This window comes from Stomoxys calcitrans, chromosome 3 (assembly GCF_963082655.1).
Source record: "Stomoxys calcitrans chromosome 3, idStoCalc2.1, whole genome shotgun sequence".
Lineage (NCBI taxonomy): Eukaryota > Metazoa > Arthropoda > Insecta > Diptera > Muscidae > Stomoxys > Stomoxys calcitrans.
The window spans coordinates 158,993,021-159,012,041 of NC_081554.1; the positions used below are offsets into that span (position 1 = coordinate 158,993,021).

The 19,021-nt window shown below is 41.9% G+C and overlaps 1 protein-coding gene across 1 annotated transcript in view; it reads left to right on the forward strand.

Moving 5' to 3' along the window:
- The window catches only part of LOC106085304 (epithelial discoidin domain-containing receptor 1), a 903,344-nt gene that overhangs the window by 317,068 nt on the left and 567,255 nt on the right, over positions 1–19,021 (forward strand). Inside the window, exon 6 of the mRNA XM_059364462.1 lies at positions 2,489–2,628. Coding sequence (XP_059220445.1) covers positions 2,489–2,628 — 140 coding nt within the window. The remainder of the gene's footprint in view (positions 1–2,488; positions 2,629–19,021) is intronic.

Consider the following 19,021-nt stretch of genomic DNA (forward strand, 5'->3'; position numbering starts at 1 on the left):
CATTTGTCGAGTTCTATGCGAATATGGCAGCTAAATCGGTCCGTAACCTGATATAGCTGCCATATAAACCGATTTTGGGTCTTGACTTCTTGAGCCTCTAGAGTGCGCAATTCTTATCCGATTGGAATGAAATTTTGCACGACATGTTTTGTTATGATATCCAACAACTGTGCCAAGTATGGTTTAAATCGGTTGATAACCTGATGTAGTCTTCATATAAACCGATCTGGGGAATTGATTTCTTAAGCTTGTAGAGGGCACAATTCCTATCCGATTTTGCATGACATATTTTACTATGACTTTTAACAACTGCGCCAAATAAGGTTTAAATCGGTTGATTACCTGCAATAGCTGCCATATAAACCGATGTGGGATCTTGACTTCTTGAGACTCTAAAGGTCGCAATTATTATCCGATTTGCCTGAAATTTTGTACGTCGGATCCTCTCATGACCCTCAGCATATGTGTTTATTATGGTCTAAATCGGTCTATAGTCTGATACAGCTCCCATATAAATCGATCTCTCTTCTTGAGCCCCCAAAGGTCGCAACTCTTATTCGAATTGGCTGACATTTTACACAGGTTTCCAACATATAAATTAATTGTGGTCCGAAACGCCACATATGTTGATATCGCTCTTATAACAGAGCAAATCTTTTCTTTTTACCTTTTTTTTCCTAAGAAAAGATGCCGGGAAAAGAACTGAACAAAAGCGAACCATGGTGGAGGGTATATAAGATTCGGCCCTGCTGAACTTACCACGCTTTTACTTGTTGTGCATAAGCAGGTTAAGTTCGAAGATGGGCTATATCGGACTATATCTTGATGTAGCCCACATATGGACCGATCCGCCGATTTAGGGTCTTAGGCCTATAAAAGCCACATTTATTATCCGATTTTGCTGAAACTTGGAATAGAGAGTTGTGTTAGGTCAGTCGACATCCTTACTTAATTTATCCTAGATCGGTCCAGATTAAGATATAGCTGCCATATAGATCGATCTCTCAATTTATGGTTTAGGGCCCTTAATCCGATTTCGCCAAAATTTAGGGTCGTGAGTTGTGTTCGGCCCCGCGACATCTTTCTGCAATATGGCGCAGATCGGTCCAGATTTGGATATAGCTACCATATAGACCGATCTCTAGATTTAAGGTTTTCGATTTTGCCGAAATTTCGGACAGTCCTGATTTGGATATAGCTGTCATATAGACCGATCTCTCGATTTAAGGTTTTGGGCCGTATTTGTTGTCCGATATCGCCGAAATTTCGGACAGTGAGTTGTATTAGGCCTTTCGACATTCTTCTTGAATTTTGCCCAGATCGGTCTAGATTTGGATATAGCTGCCATATATACCGATCTCACGATTTCTGGTTTTGGGCCCTCAAAAGCCGAATTTATTATCTAATGTCGGCAAAATTTGGGGCAGTGAGATTTATTCGGGCTCTCGACATCTTTCTGCAATATGGCACAGATCGGTCCTGGTTTGGATATGGCTGCCATATAGACCGATCTCTCGATTAAAGGTCTTAGGCCTATAAGTGGCGCATTTATTGTCCGATTTCGTCGAAAATTGGGACAGTGAGTTGTGTTAGGTCCTTTACCATTCTTCTTGATTTTGGCCCAGATCGGTGCAGATCTGGATATAGCTGCCATATAGACCGATCTCTCGATTTAAGGTTTTGGGCCCATGAAAGGCGTATTTATTGTCCGATATCGCCGAAATTTCGGACAGTGAGTTCTGTTAGTCTCTTCGACATTCTTCTTCAATTTGGCCCAGATCGGTGCATATTTGGGTATAGCTGCCATATAGATCGATCTCTCGATTTAAGGTTTTGGGGCCAAAAAACGAGCATTTATTGTTCAATTTCGCCGAAATTTGGAACAGCGAGTTGTATTAAGCCCTTCGATAGCTCTCTTTTGGCTCAGATCGGTCCAGATGTGGATATAGCTGCGATTTATAGTCTTGGCCCCATGAAAAGCACATTTATAATCCGATTTCGCAGAACTTTGGGACAATAGTTTATGTTAGGCTTTTCGACATCCGTGTCGTATATGGTTTAGATCGATCTATATTTGGATATGGCTACCAAAACGACCAATACTTTGTTCCACAAAATTGAACTATGACTTGTTCTTATTAGACCTCTCAATATCCATATCGAATTTGGTCCAAATCGGACCATATTTCGATAAAGCTGTTATAGGGGCATAAATTATAAATTTTTCACCGGATTATGATGAAAGGTGGTTTACATATCCACCCGAGGTGGTGGGTATCCAAAGTTCGGCCCGGCCGAACTTAACGCCTTTTGACTTGTTAGGCTTCTTATTCCTAATTTCTTACCATATATCTACCAATGAAAATTGACGCCATAAAATTTGTTATGTTTAAGGGGACCATGCGTATTCCCACATTTCCTCTAAGTCCATCAACACATTATATTGAAGATCGAACAATATTAAAACTTTGTTTCCATTTAATTTCAGGCTATGAATGGGTTGGCTGGCGCAACGATACACCCAACCTACAAGGGCGTCCCGTTGAAATTACTTTTGAATTTGATGCTGTACGAAATTTCAGTGCTGTGGTCATACACACCAATAATATGTACGCTAAAGATGTTCAAGTAAGTATGAATTATTGAGTTTACATAAATAACCCAAATGTCTGGATGGGGTGAAAATCGATTGAGTCTTGCATTGAATATTTAAATCGATTTTAGACATTGCATTAAGACATTTATCATAAATTATAAGTCTGGTTCGTTTGCGTAATCATTGAGATATGATGGCTGTAGACTACTTTTGTTTGCTTTGTGGTTATTTATGATGACATTTTGAGATAATTTTTGGTTTAACTAAAAACTAAAGCCCCTTTAGCAATTTAATTTGTGGGTGTGATATAGTGATAACAATAGCAGACTGTTTTTGGGGCAGGGCGAATATTAAAACGGCTGCAAATCATATTAATGACTGTATTAAACAAGTGTTTGGGGCGGTTCAACGCTCTGCATATGCCGATAATTATTTTCTTTGGGATTTTAAGACTTTAATGTGGCTACAAACATGTACTTAAATTTTCAATCGAGTTATTAATGATTTATGTGATTTTTATACTCACCACCGTAGGACGGGGGGTTATATTCATTTTGTCATTCCCTTTACAACACATCTAAACATTCATCTCTGACCCTATAAAGTAAGAATATTCTTGGTCGTAGTAAAAATCTTAGGCGGTTCTGGAATAAAGGTCGGTCTGTCGGCTGATATCACCCTATAGTCTGTTACCAGGAAACCAAGACAAAAGTCGGGCGACACCTCTTTGGAAAGATGTTTTACATGGCATATTACCTCACAAATGTTGCCAGCATTAGGAGGGGAAAACCACCGCTGAAAATTTTTCCTGATGGTCTTGCCATGATTCGAACCCAGGCATTCAGCGTCATAGGCGGAAATGGTAGTAATATATAGAGACTTCAATTTTGTGTACCTATTGAAATATCAGATAGAACTTTGCAAAATATCCTTGCTATCGGATCAAAATTGTGGCTAATACAGTCTTAAAAGTGTATTTCGTTTAAAAGATGTATGTAGCAGCCATATGTAGGTTAGGTCAGGTTGAACGGGTTGCTCGGAGGCCAGTTCGGCCCATTGTGGTACCTTGAAGAAACGTACGCCCCCACGCAAGCACGGATCTACTTACGTCGGAGCTTGTGGCACCCCCCTTCGGAACCATCCTGCTCCCTCAAAAAACCTTAGGAGACATATCAGAGGTACGTTCGCAAGTTCATCCAGATCACAAAAGAAACGGCTCCCCAGAAAGGAGAGCCTACGTCTCTGCAGCAACACAGCAAGTGCTCAATAGTCTCCTCCTCAACCTCATCGAGGCAACTACTATAGAAGGTATTGTGTGGTTTCCCCATGCGCGCCGCCATGCGGCCTATGGCACAGTGTCCGGTTATGACTCCTGTCAAGGTATTCATCGACCTCTTATAGAACGCCAGCAACTCCCACGTCCTTCTCTGGTCGATGACTGGCCATAGTGCCTTCGCAGTTCGTCAAACATCCACCGAGTCCCAACTCACCACAGACGCCGCCCTGGCGATCCCATCCACTGCGTTCAGTAGCTCGACAAATGGCACGTAGGCAAGACCGATAACTGGTCCGCGAAGCGCAGATGAACCCCTTCTGGCGCACTCGCCCGCCCTCTCATTCCCTGGATCCCCTCATGCTCAGGAACCCATGTCAGTGTTACATCGTGGGCCCAGAGTCTATCCAGGGATTCAAAACAATCCGCCACGCAGATCGACCTCACCATTCTCGACCCTAACGCCTTGAGCGCCGCCATACTGTCCAGATAAAGTCCGAGTTTCGAGGGCGGTAAGTCCCTTACCAGAATTTCTCTCGCGTCCACTGCAATGGCACAGACCTCTGCCTGAAAGATCGCACACACGTCTCAGAGACATATTGATATTGAGGGCATCAGAGTAGACCCCCAATCCAGTTCCTGACTACATCTTTGAGCCATCTGTATAGATCGAGGTCTCATCCTCCTCAAGTACACTATTCGCCCTCCATTCGTCCCTCTCAGGAAATCCAGTCGCAAATTCCCTCACTCCAGTCGGCACTGGTGCCAATTAGTCAGTCTATCCTCCGTAACCATAACACTCAGAATCGAACGGTGGCCGCAACCATCCTCCTTCAGTATGCCGAGCTCCCTCAGCCTAAGCCCGACCTTGGCGGCGCAGTTCGAAATACGGGCCCCAATGGGCTGCATATTCAGCATCACCTACAGGCCTGCTTGCGGTGCGGATCTCAGTGCCCCTGTGATCCCGATGCAGGCCAGTCTCCGGACCTTCTCGAACTCCCTCGCACGTGTCCTCTTCCCTACGTCATTCCACCGTACCAGTGCTCCATAGGCCAGTACTGGTCTTACAAAAGCCGTATACATCCAATAAATCCACTTGGTAGTCACCTCCCACTTCCTACCGAACATCCTCCTGCAGGGGTAAAAGGCGCACAGTGCTTTACGGCTTCTTTCCTCGGTGTTCCTCTTCCTGGACAGTTTCGAATCGAGGACTATGCCTAGGTACTTCGCCTCCTTCGACAGCCGCAGGGTGACCCCTTCCATGGATGGGAGTCCGAACTCCGGTATCCTATACCTACGCGTGAAAAGCACCTGCTCAGTCTTCCCATGGGTTGGTCCTCAACCCATTTTTGGTAACCCATCGCGACAATCTCCTCAGTGATCCTACCATGATCTCGTTGATCGTCCACAGAAATTTGCCTCGGACCAGTAGCACTACGTCGTCCGTATACGAGATAATCCTCGTGCCTTCCCCACCGAGATCCATCAGGATTTCATTAATCACAATGTTCCATAGAATCTGTGGGGACAACCCTCCTTGGGTCGTTCCTATGGTCACTCGCCTTCTGACCACAGGTTCTCATTAATAATAATGCCATAAATCATATTATTGGTCCACTGAGAGATTAAGGGGGTGAATCCCCGTGCGGTCCAGTGCGGGGACTATGGCCCCTATCTCCACATTATTAAAGGCCTTCTCAATATCCAAGAAAGTCGCCAAAGTGTAATCTTTCTGTCGGAGAGATGGATCGACCTCCTGTAGCACCTCGCGAAGGGCCGTCTCCACCGACCTGCCTTTAAGGTATGCATGTTGTGCCCCACTGAAGATTTCTGGGGTCAGTTCCCCTCTCACCTTCAGGTCAATCAGTCTTTCCAATGTTTTCAACAAAAACGATGACAGACAAATAGGCCTATAATCCTACGTCGTGCTGTGGCTTATTCTTCCCGCCTTAAAGATAAAGACCACCTTGACTTCCCTCAATGCTCTCGGTATGTAGGATCATGCCAGGCTCGCTCGGCCCGCCCGCTTAAGCCATGGCAGGGTGACTCCAAGAGTCTCCTGCAGCAGTGCCGGGATAGTTCCGGCAGGTCCGGCCGACTTAAATGATCGGAAAGTGCTACATGTAAGTCTGGGTCGATTTTGATGTAATCACACACGTATTGGGACGTCAAACAAAACACCTCTCATCAAATTTTATAAGGCCTATTACCTGAGCACAATGCAAGACCAAACGACAAAAACATTGTAGCGGACACAAACACTCCCCCGTTTACACTTGAAGAATTCCAACACCCTACACGTAGCCTTCATAGCGGAGAGGCGCCCAGGCCCGACAGAGCCCCAGTAGAAGTCATGAAGATAATCGCCGAGCAGCAACCATAAATGCTTCTGAACATCTGTAACAGATTCCTGTCAGAAGGAATATTGCCAGATGCATGGAAACAGCAAAGATTAGTTTTTATCAGCAAGGGGACAGGTGTGTGGTGGACACAGGGGGCAAGCTATTGGAGCGTTATATAAAGCCTAGACTTGCGGAGGCAATCGCTGCTGGAGGAGCAGGACTCTCGAGGCGGAAAGAAATATGGCTTCCGCCCAGGGAAGCCCATAGTAGGGGTCTTAAAGGATTTAGTTGGTTGTGGAAGCAGGCCGAAGGCTGAATGTTCGTAGCAGACTATCGTCCTGTCCTCCTCCAAGGGCCAATGCCTCCACGTGTATAGCATTTAAAAAACGCTCCAACAGCTTCCAACGCTGGACGTTAAGAACGCCTTAAATAGCCTTAGGTGGTTGAACGTATTGCAGGCCATGAAGATCATATGAAGTTATCTAAGAAAGCGAGTGCTTTTTTACACATTCACTGAGGGTATGAGGAGGTATGAACTAACGTCGGGCGCTGCACAAGGTCCATACTTTGGAACGTCTGCTACGAGGGTTTACTAAGCATAGATATGCGAGTAAACAAATTTGTGGTTAGATACGCAGACAACATTGCCGCTGTCATCCCAGCAAGAAATATGGACGGGGCGCAACGAAGACTACAGAAGGCATGATTAGAGCTAGACATTGGTTGGAATCCCACGCGCTACAGCAGGCAATGCAAAAGACTAAGCTACTCCTGCTCACGAGAAAACATATCCCCACAGAGATAAATATGCGGTGTTACCCAATAGAAGGCATCTGCAGTACCTAGAAGTACGACTCGACACCATAATGACGTTTATAGCCGAGACGCAGCAAGCGGCAACAAAAGCGGCGATGATAACGGCCCATTTAGGGCGATTACTGGCGAACATCGGAGGACCTCTACAAGGCAGGCGAAAGCTTATGATGGAGGTCTGCAACAGTATTATATTTTAAGAGAGATTTGCGACGAATCCCTACAAACCAAATGCTGGGCTAAGGCGTTGCTTTCGGTACAGAGGCCGGCCGCTCTAAAAGTTTCCTCATGTTGTTTGTAGCAATGTGTTGTGTTCTATCTTTCGTCTGCATGATTCTGTTGAGTATCCAGATCCAGGAACTCTGATGGGGTGCGTCCAAAGGGTTCTGGGTCTGAGTCGAGTATTTCTGGCTGGGCAGCTAAAGAAGTGTCGTGTGGTCCCTGGTCACAATCGGGACATACATCATGCACGTTGGTTTCAATCCTTGCTCTATAAGAGTTGAGATGGCTGCATCTGCCGGATCGTAATTACCCAGAACCATTCTGGTTTGCCGGGGTAGGTGAAATTGGAGGTGATCGTTCTCTATAGACCACATTCAACCGGCAGCTATTCACCGCATCTGCTACGGTATCTACATGACTGATGTCTAGAGCCGCTGGATATGTCGCTTGATCTAGAGGTTCTCTCTTATAGCGCTGCACCTCCACTTTAAGGCTTCTGGGCGTGGAATATCTATCCTCAAGATGATGATTTGAATAGTCCTTGCGGTAACAACCCAGAAAGTATTGCTTAGACAGCATGTAGTTAAGTCATCGCATGGGTACGATCTTTGTCTTCTGATGGAGGTGGTCCACACGAGAACTGAGGAGACAGCCCGCATTCTGACAGATCTGAATATTATTTCACTGCCACATAGCCGACGAAATCACACAGGCGATACATAACTTACTACAGACATGCTATGTATGTGGTCAAGAAGGTTCCTTTGTCAGCACTCCAAGTATTGCCGGCATGTGACTTGAAACCTTGGTTCTAATTTTGACTCTATCGCAAATTGCTGTGGCTTAACGGGGACTTTTAAGAGCTGTCAAATGTTACACCAAGCATTTTGGGACACTTGATGGTCGGAATTGGCACTCAATCAACAATCTTTTTATACACGTTTGACCTACATCAGATGTCATCAATGGGTGGGAGCCTGATGCCATGATCATACAATTGTTCGCATATCATACCATCTCTATTCCGTCTAGGGGGTTGAAATGGAGGATAGGTAGAAGTTAAACAGTTCCGGAGATATCACCCACCCTTGGGGAACTCCCTGTTTCACTCTACAGTGCTTCGACTTCTAATCCCTAAATTCCACAAATAACTGGCGTCCACACAGGTAATTCGCAACCCAGCGTTTCAGCCCTGGCTATAGGAACGTATTGGCGATGTCTTCAAATAGTTTGGCATGACTGATCGTGTCGGATGCCTTCAATAGGTCCAGTATCACGAGGAAAGTCCTATCACAGTCCTGGGCCGATTGAAGCCACGACAAATGTGTGCGGTAATGGCATGCAAAGCAGTAGTTGTGCTATGCAGTCTTCGAAATACATGCTGATGCTCGGCGAATTGAAATTCTCCAACAAGGCTCGGGAGGAGTAGTCCCCCAAACGTCTTGGCTACTACTGAGAGAAGGGAAATCGGTCTGTACAACTCCCCCTTACTCGGGTGCTTTCCAGGCTTCAGCAGCGGGATCACTCTGCCCATCTTCCAGACATCGTGTACTATAAGACAGGCTGAGGACAGTTCTAAGGTATACGACTCTAAGTTGATCCAGATTCTTTTGCATCAGTGTAGAGATTCCGTCGGGGCCCAACGCCTGTCACTCTCTGGATAAATAAATTGACAGTTGAACACCTGGCGCTCCTCTTCGGATCAGTCACAGTTATGTCGCCAAAGTGACTGAGGTCCAGTTTTTCAGTATACCGAGGTTCGATAGTGACTTAACAGAAGAACACAGCATGCCTAAACCGGTACCTAACTAACATTGCTCCAAGAATTCCATCCACAAATTTCGCTTATGTTCGTTGACTACCCTGTACCCTACCCCGTACAACAAATCCCATCACGCTCTTCTGCGAGTACCACTGCCTGGTCAAGGCCATATCAGACAATATTTGGCCAAGATCAGACCATATTTGGAAATAGCTGCCATTTCACCGATCGTACGAAATTTGGCACAGTAAGTTATGTTAGGTCCATCGACATCCGTACTGAGTACGGTCAAGATCGGACTATATTTGGATATATAGTCCGATTTGTCATGTTATGTATACCCATCTCCCGATTTAAGGTATTGTACCCACAAACGGCTCATTTTTGATCCGATTTTGATGAAATTTTACTGTTGTAATCACTCTTCAGCCTTCAAAAATTTAGATATTGAGCTGAAATTTGGCTCTAAATTTCCCACGAACATTCCATTAAGGAACAGGGGATACTTCTCTCATATCAATGAGCGCAGTCCGATTAATATTTAAGCTCAATGAAAAGGGGCTTCCGTTTTTATGCCGAGTCCGAAGGGCGTACCGCATACCACTAGGTAAAGAAGATTTTACACGGCAGGATACCTCACAAATGTTGAAAAACATTAGTAAGGGGAAAACCACCTCCGATAATTTTTCTAATGTTCATGCCGACATTTGAACCGTTCGACGTTATAGGCGGACATGTTAACCTCTGCGCCACGGTGGCCACTGTTGGCACAGATATGTCTTTTTGATGCACGCTAGTTATGTTCTTGAACGGGCCCAATCGGACCATATTGGGATATAGCTGCTATATAGACCGATCTGCCGGTAAAGGGTCTAAAGCCCACAAAAGCTTTATTTTTTATCCGATTTCAATGAAATTTGAAACAGTAAGTCGTTTCAGGCCTTCCGAATTCTGGTCAAAATATGGTTACAATAGGACAATATTTAGATATAGCTGCCATATAGACCTAACTGCCGGTTAATGGGTCTAAGGCATATAAAGGCAGCATTTATTACCGAATTTCGCTGAAATTTGAACTTAATTTTAAGCCTCCCGACATCCGACCAAAATGTGGTTTAGTGCGGACTATATTTGGATCTAGCTGCCATATAGACCGATCTCCCAATAAAGTGTCTGAAGCCCATAAAAGTTTCATTTTAAATCCGATTTCGCTGAAACTTGAAACAGTGAGTAGTTTTAGGCCCCCTAACATTCGACTCGAATATAGTTCAGATCGGACTATATTAAAATATAGCTGCAATATAGACCGATCTGCCGATAAGGGGTCTGAAGCCCATAAAAGCTCCATTTTTTATCCGATTTCGCTGAAATTTAAAACAGTGAGCAGTTTTGAGCCTCCCAACAGCCGCCCCAAATATGTTTCAGATCGAACTATATTTAGATATAGCTGCCATATAGAGCAATCTGCCGTTTAAGGGTCTGGAACGCATAAAAACTTCAATTATTACCCGATTTCGTTGAAATTTGAAATAGTGCGTTATTATAAACCCCCCAACATCATACCCAAATATGACACAGATCGGATTGTAAAGATATAGCTATCATATAAACCGATCTTCCAATTTAAGGTCTTAACCCCATAAAAGCTGATTTATTGTCTGAAAAAATTTGCACAAATAACCTGAGTTTATAGTTGGGCAATGTAAAATGTTGCCCAAATAAGCTGAGCTTACCTTTAGCCTATGTACAATGTTGCCCATATAGATATTTTAACAAATCTAGGCACCTTTGAAATCTGTTCCCTTTTTTTCAAGTAAAAAAGTTAAAACAAGTAAAAGCGTGCTAAGTTCGGCCGGGCCGAATCTCATATACCCTCCACCATGGATCGCATTTGTCGAGTTCCTTTCCCGGCATCTCTTCTTAGGCAAAAAAGGATATAAGAAAAGAGTTGCTCTGCTATTAGAGCGATATCAAGATATGGTCCGGTTCGGACCACAATTAAATTATATGTTGGAGACCTGTGTAAAATTTCAGCTAATTCGTATAAGAATTGCGCCCATTGGGGCTCAGGAAGTAAAATAGAGAGAACGATTTATATGGGATCTGTATCGGGCTATAGACCGATTCAGACCATAATAAATACGTTTGTTGATGGTCATGAGAGGATCCATCGTACAAAATTTCAGGCTTTAATTGCGACCTCTAGGGGTCAAGAAGTCAAGATCCCAGATCGGTTTATATGGCAGCTATATCAGGTTATGAACCGATTTGAACCTTATTTGACACAGTTGTTGAAAGTAACAATAAAATACGTCAAGCAAAATTTCAGCCAAATCGTTTAGGACTTGCGCCCTCTAGAAGCTCAAGAAGTCAAATCCCCAGATCTGTTTATATGACAGCTATATCAGGTTATGGACCGATTTCAACCATACTTGGCACAGTTGTTGGATATAATAACAAAACACGTCGTGCAAAATTTCATTCTGATCGGATAAGAATTGCGCACTCTAAAGGCTGAAGAAGTCAAGACCCATGATCGGTTTATATGGCAACTATATCAAAACATCGACCGATATGGCCCATTTACAATACCAACCGACCTACACTAATAAGAAGTATTTGTGCAAAATTTCAAGCAGCTAGCTTTACTCCTTCGGAAGTTAGCGTGCTTTCGACAGAACGACGGACGAACGGACGGACGGACGGACGGACAGACGGACGGACATTGCTAGATCGACATAAAATGTCGCGACGATCAAGAATATATATACTTTATGGGGTCCCAGACGAATATTTCGAGTAGTTACAAAAAGAATGACGAAATTAGTATACCCCCCATCTTATGGTGGAGGGTATAAAAATTTTAGATGAAAACAAATTATTACAACTTACAAGTAAAAGCGTGCTAAGTTCGGCCGGGCCGAACTTTATATACCTTCCACCATGGATCGCATTTGTCGAGTTCATTTCCCGGCATTTCCCGATTTGAACCATGCGTTGTACAAATTTTCAGTCAAATCAGATAATAATTGCGACCCCTAGAGGCTCAAGAAGTCAAGATTCCAGACCGGTTTATGTGGCACCTTCATCAGGCTATGAACTGATTTGAACCTTATTTGTCACAGTTGTTGAAAGTCATAATAGAACGTCATGCAAAATTTCATTCAAAACGGATAAGAATTGCGCCCTCTAGAGGCTCAAGAAGTCTGGACCCAAGATCGGTTTATATGGCAGCTATATCAGGTTATAGACCGATTCAGACCATACTTGGCACAGTTGTTGGATATCATAACAAAACACGTCGTGCAAATTTTCATCCCAATCGGATAAGAATTGCACCCTCTAGAGGCTCAAGAATTCAAGACCCAAGATCGGTTTATATGGCAGCTATATCAAAACATGGACCGATATGGCCCATTTACAATACCATCCGACCTACATTAATAAGAAGAATTTGTGTAAAATTTCAAGCGGCTAGCTTTACTCCTTCGGAAGTTAGCGTGCTTTCGGCAGACGGACGGATGGACAGATGGACGGACATGACTAGATCGACATGTCGCGACGATCAAGAATATATATACTTTATGAGGTCTCAGACGAATATTTCGTGTAGTTACAAACAGAATGGAGAAACTAGTATACCCCCATCCTATGGTGTAGGGTAAAAAAACAAAAAACAAATTCTACTTATACAACGGGATATTTTTGAAGAAGTCAAATTTAGACGAATCTTCTGTAAAATAAAACTTTTGACTAAATTTTCTATGAGAACAAATTTATTTACAACTAACATAAGGTAGTTCGGTTGCATGCAGTTGTACCTCCCTGCCTTTGTTCAAACATAGCTATCGCTATTTGTTCTTAGCACCTTTTTGTTGTCCAACACCAAATATTCTTCACCAAAATCCTAAATCAACTTTCCCTTATCAACTCACCACGTGTGTTGGAAGTTATCGAAACTATACCGCAAACATACAATAATTATTACATTTCACTTTCATCTATGGCTTGTGGAAAACCACTAAATGATAAAACATTAAAAAAGAAAACTTATTAAACTGTCATATAAACACTTGAAAATGTCAATATTTTATTACATTCCAATATTTTTACAGCTCTCCTCGTGACATGACATTTTCAATTTGTCTTTCATGGTTGTTGGGAAATAGTATCTCTGGTGTTGATTTTACAATACCCACCAATGACCAAGTGATCAAAACCTCGGTCGTGTAACAGTTGGTGGTGCTGTTACCGCCTCATTATCGCCACTCAGGTCTTGTGAACATACGCGTTACACAGACTGACTGGCTGGCCTGGGCTATCGAAAAAAGACCTCCCAAAATATTTGTACAACGTTTTATGAGTTTCATTAAAATCTTTGTTTAAATATCTCTGAATAAACAACCAAATGTTTAAACATTTATTAATTTCATATTGTTTGGTTTGTTTTCTTGGCTAATCTTTAATATTCCGGGGTCTTGTTCTTCCAACCAATGCGATAAAATCTCTTTAGGAGGTATGTTACATACACTTCGTATGCAATTGGAATTTGTTTGGTACTCCTGCAGTTGATAAAGATTTCGAAATTTCTATAGACGAGCAAGAATAGTAACCCAAATAAATTCGATACGATTACAAAAAATTTAGATGAAACCAATATGGGCAAGCAGAGAATATCGTAAATAAAAAGTAAATGGATTTAAAGAAATTTCGTGTATAATTGTTCTTAAAATAGTTTTTTAAAATATAATTTTTATACTCTCTACCATAGGTGGGGGTATATTTAATGGGGTTTGTAAAAATGCCAATTGCAAAACATTTTACCACGAGGTAAAAGTATTTCCACTGTTAAGGAACAGTGGAAATACTTCTCTCATATCAAAAAATGCTATCCGATATAAGTTTAAACTGAATGATAAGGGACCTCTCCTTCAGTGCGACACAGTAGAGTAGTTTACACGGCTGATTATCTGTGGTATTTTGTAATGCCACAACATTTTGATCTGCAACCCTATTAAGGGTACCTGCATTATACCCTTTGATCGTCACGAATATGTTGCTCGATCCAGCAATGTCCGTTCGTCTCTATAAATCACGATAGCGTCTAACAATCCTCGTAGGCAAGGTTAGGTTAGGTTTAAGTGGCAGTCTGTCATCAGACTCACTTAGACATTTTCGTCCATTGTGATAGCACAGGAACAGAAGAAGGAAGATGCCTTCTAGTTCCTACCTTTGAACCATCTATTGTAGATTGCTTTAAAAATCCGCAATAACTTGCGAATGTTCACATCTGCTAAATCAGAGAGGTTCTCAAAGAAATGAGAACCTAAAGTGGAACTCCTTCTGACTGCTAGTGTGGGACATACAAACAAAAGGTGTTCTATAGCCTCTTCTTCATCGATGTCCTCACAGCTTCTGCAAAAATCGTTGCTGGCAACCTTCAGTCTGTCTGTATGTTTTCCGATTAGACAGTGACCAGTCATGACGGACACAACGATTGAAAAGTCTGTTCTAGCCAATGACAGCAAAGAAGTAGACCTCTTCAAGTCTAAATGAGGCCACATAGTTTTGGAATGCTCACAGCCCCCTGTTTGTGACCATTTATCATTTGTTGTCCTTTGGGCCTGGTCCTGAAAACTTAGCTTACATGTCGCTGGAGGCATACCCACAGATTCCAGTATCCCTGGAATGTGTGGGGTAGTTCTTAGTTTTGCAGGCTCGTCCGCTTTACAATTCCCTGGGATATACTTGTGGCCCGATACCCAGAACAGGTGAATTTTTAACTGTTCAGCACGTTGAGAGATCTGCGACGGCGGGCTAGAGCGGTTTTTGTGAAAAATATCAATCGATATTCAGCCAAAAAAATTAAATGTCGATAGTGCCATCGATATTTTGCCAGCTGCGATTTATAAACTTGGTTAGCCTGAAGCCTTTCGGGTCGACGCTGTCCGACTTAACGTAGCATAATGGAACAGGGAAACGGTCGTTAGGAGGAGAAAAATCCTATGTACAGATCCGAATGGTGAGTAGACGAGGCTATTACTGAAAGAAAGGAAGTAAGAAGAAGGTCAGAAGGTCTCCAATGAAAAATGGGTGGGGCAAGTGATAGCATATATGGGGCATATGGAGAAGATGATGAGACGTTGGAGCACCGGGTAGGGGAACACAATACCAGATATGAACCGACTAAGGGGCGTGATATGGAAAACAATTAAGGATATTTTTAGTAGAACGGAATTCCTAATTTAGATTTTCTTTTCATACCCACCACCGAGGGATGGAGGTATATTCATTTTGTCATTCCGGTTGCAACACATCGAAATATCAATTTCCGAATAAAGTATATATATTCTTGATCGTAGTAAAAATTTGAGACTATCTAGCCATGTCCGTCCGTCTGTCTGTCGAAATCACGGTACAGTCTTTAAAAATAGAGATATTGAGCTTAAACTTTGCGCAGATTATTTTCTTTGTTGTCTATAGGCAGGTTAAATTCGAAGATGGCTTTATCACACTACATCTTGATATAGCCCCCATATAGACCGAGGTGCCGATTTAAAGTCTTGGGCCCAAAACCACATTTTGTATTCGATTTCGCTGAAAATTGGGGCAGTTAGTTATGTTACGGCCCAGATGGGACCTGATTTAGATATAGCTGCCATATAGACCAATATCTCGATTTAAGGTCTTGGGCCCATAAAAGGCTTATTTTAAACTCATTTCCATGAAATTTTTGACAGTGAGTTGTGTTAGGCCCTTCGACATCTTTTTTTCAATTTGGTCTAGATGCCATTAAACCGTTCTCCCGATTTTAGGTTTTAAGCCTATTAAAGGTGAATTTATTAACCGATTTTGCTGAAATTTGAATTGAATTGAGTTAGGCCCCTCAGAATTCATACCGACTTTGGTTAAGATCAGGTATATTTGGATATAGCTGTCATATATACAAATCTCCCGGTGGCCCATACAATCTGAAATTTGACACAGCGATTGACACCCATGTTCAATATGGCCCAGATCGGTCCATATTTGGATATATTTGCCATATACACCGATTTCCCGATTTTAGGTCGGTTGTTAGTGAAGCTATGTAAGGCTTTAGAACATCCATGCGCTATGTAGTTCAGATTGGTCTATATTTAGATATAGCTGCCATATCGATGTCCCGATTTAAGTTCTTGGGCCTACAAAAGGTGAATTCTTAATCGATTTGTTTGAAATTTGGTACAATAAGTTGAACTAAGTCTTTACAAACCCTTTCCGAATATGGTGGAATTCGGACTATATCAAAATATAACTGCCATATAGACCAATATTCTGTTCTACTGTCTTGAACCACCATTTAATGACAAAAGGTGATTAATGTATATATCCAAGGTGGTTGGTATCCAAAGTTTAGCCCAGCCAAATTAATTACTTTTTACTTGTTTGGGCTGGCATATATAAATGCTCCTTTGTGGGCTCCATATTAAGAGTAAGAGGCGGTGTCACCCGGCGCCACATTTAAACTCTACCCTTGAGACAACTGACTGTCCGCGAGAGGAATTGCAACTTCTGCTCATACCTACGGGAGCAGAAGTTCCATCGTGGCGCAAAGGTTTGCATGTCCACATATGACGCTGAACGCCTGGGTTCGTAATTTATAGTTACGTCGTGCAGGGAGGCTTTGGGATGAAATCTGAGATCTGTACATTGCACATGGATTTATTATATGGACAGACAGACGACAGACAGATAGACGGACATAATTAAAATGAGTCAGCAAATGCTTCTGAGTTAACGCATTCCCTTATCTATAAGGCTTACTCCCGTCCTTTTGGGCGTTACAAACATATTCACTAAGTTAGGATACCCTGTTTTCTGAACATTTTACTTCTCAATAAATTCACAAAAGTTCCCAAAACTTTTTTTAGGTTTTCGAACTCATCAGCAAAAACCAGCTCCCTAAAAATCGTGGACATTTCAAGTGTTTACACTTTTTTTTATACGAATATTTACAACTATATTAAATAGAAGTGCTTGAGCTACTGTAATTTTACAAAAGTGCCAAAATGAAGTACAACGCTTTGTGATTTGATTGCTTTTCACGGCACTTGATTTCCAAGCGAGTGTCTCTATTGGCCATTCAACATAAGCACAGACCTCTTAAGGTCAAATTCGTATTTAAATTTCAATTTCCTCATTTTGTAAAACAAAAAGGAAAAAAATAAAAAAACAACCATTAAATTACACACACTTTTAAGCGAACCAAATATAGATGCAAAAAAACAAGAATTAACAACACCATACTCAGTTTACAAGCCATTGAAGATATCTAATGGCTTCAAATTCAAGTATTTTTACATGCACAACAAAAATAATGGAAAAGACTTTTGCTTTTGGCCAGGGTAAACAACAACGGTGACGAAAAATGATTAAAATATTTATTGGTCTACTCCATGCTAGTGCGAGTACATGGATTTTTTTTAGGCTAACAAACAAATGAACAAACAAACAATGGATTTGTACTCCACATGAATACCAAGTACGACCACATGGTCCCAAAATGGAAACTCTGTCTAAGGAGTTGAAGGAGTTGAAGTGTTGAGTGTATTGATCATGCCAGACCATTTGGCGGCTGAATTCACCCAAGACCAATGGTGATGTAGAGATAGGTAGTCTGGGCACAGTGTTCTTTTACCACAGCAAATCGGACGGGGGACTCAACTACAAAGTATATCCAACAACAGCTTTCAAGTGGTCTCTGTACTTTATGACATTTACGTGTATCAATACTTCGATTTACCCCCCTTCCACTAAAGGCAAACATAAGCAGTAGAAGCAACACTGTGCTGTAGTCGTATCCCATTGAGGGCAACAACATTTTTGTTTATCACAAATTTGGAAACAGTCAATACAATGCTCTTAACACCCGTATGGCTGTTTTGTACATATCAACGGTTCCTATTTAAATAAACAATCGAATATGTCAGTCTTAGGTAAACACTTTAAATTTCATTGACTATCTGCTGTGGTGACACGAAATCCCCCAAAAAGGGGGTAAACTTTATTACACTGATGTTTAGTTTATTTCAGTTTATTACACCGATGTTTAGTTTAGTGAAGTGCAGATAATGTCATAGGGAGATTTAATGAAGGGAAACTAACGTAGAAATATCTTCAGATAGTCATCTTCAAAATAAATTCGAATTACTATACCATCTAACATAGATAAGTTCACAAACTTAGGTTGGAAGGTAATACCAGATATAAGATGTCTAGGTATCCTCAAACTCCATTTTATAACAGGGCACAGGTATCCAAAAATACGTATACCAATCGACTCAGAATCACTTTTTGATTCGACTTAGCTATGTCCGTCTGTCTGTTTAGAATAATTTGTTAACAAGTAAAAAGGCGTTAAGTTCGGCCGGGCCGAACATTGGATACCCACCACCTCGGGTATATATATAAAATACCTTTCGTCAAAATCCAAAGAAAAATACATACCTTGTGCTAATCTAAAAATTCTTTTAGAAGCTATATCTAAATATATACCGATCTGAACCATATACGACACGGATGTTGAAAAGCCTAACATAAGTCACTGTGTCAAATTTAATTGAATTCGGATTATAAATGCGCCTTTTATGGGACCAAGACCTTAAATCGAGATACCCGTCTATATGGCTGCTATATCCAAATCTGGACCAATTTGGGCCAAGTTGCTGACAAATGTGAAAGAGTCTAACACAACTCACTGTCCCAAATTTCGGCGAAATCGGACAAAAAATGAGCCTGTTATTCAAATCAGAACCGATCAGGCCCAAATTGAAGAATGATGTTGAAGGGCTTAAGACAACTCACTGTCCCATATTTCAGCAAAATCGGATAATAAATGTGGCTTTTATGGGCCTAAGACCCTAAATCGGAGGATTGGTCTATATGGCAGCTATATGCAAATCTAGACCGATCTGGTCCAAATTGACGAAGGACGCCGAAGGGCCTAATACAATTCACTGTCCCAAATTTCG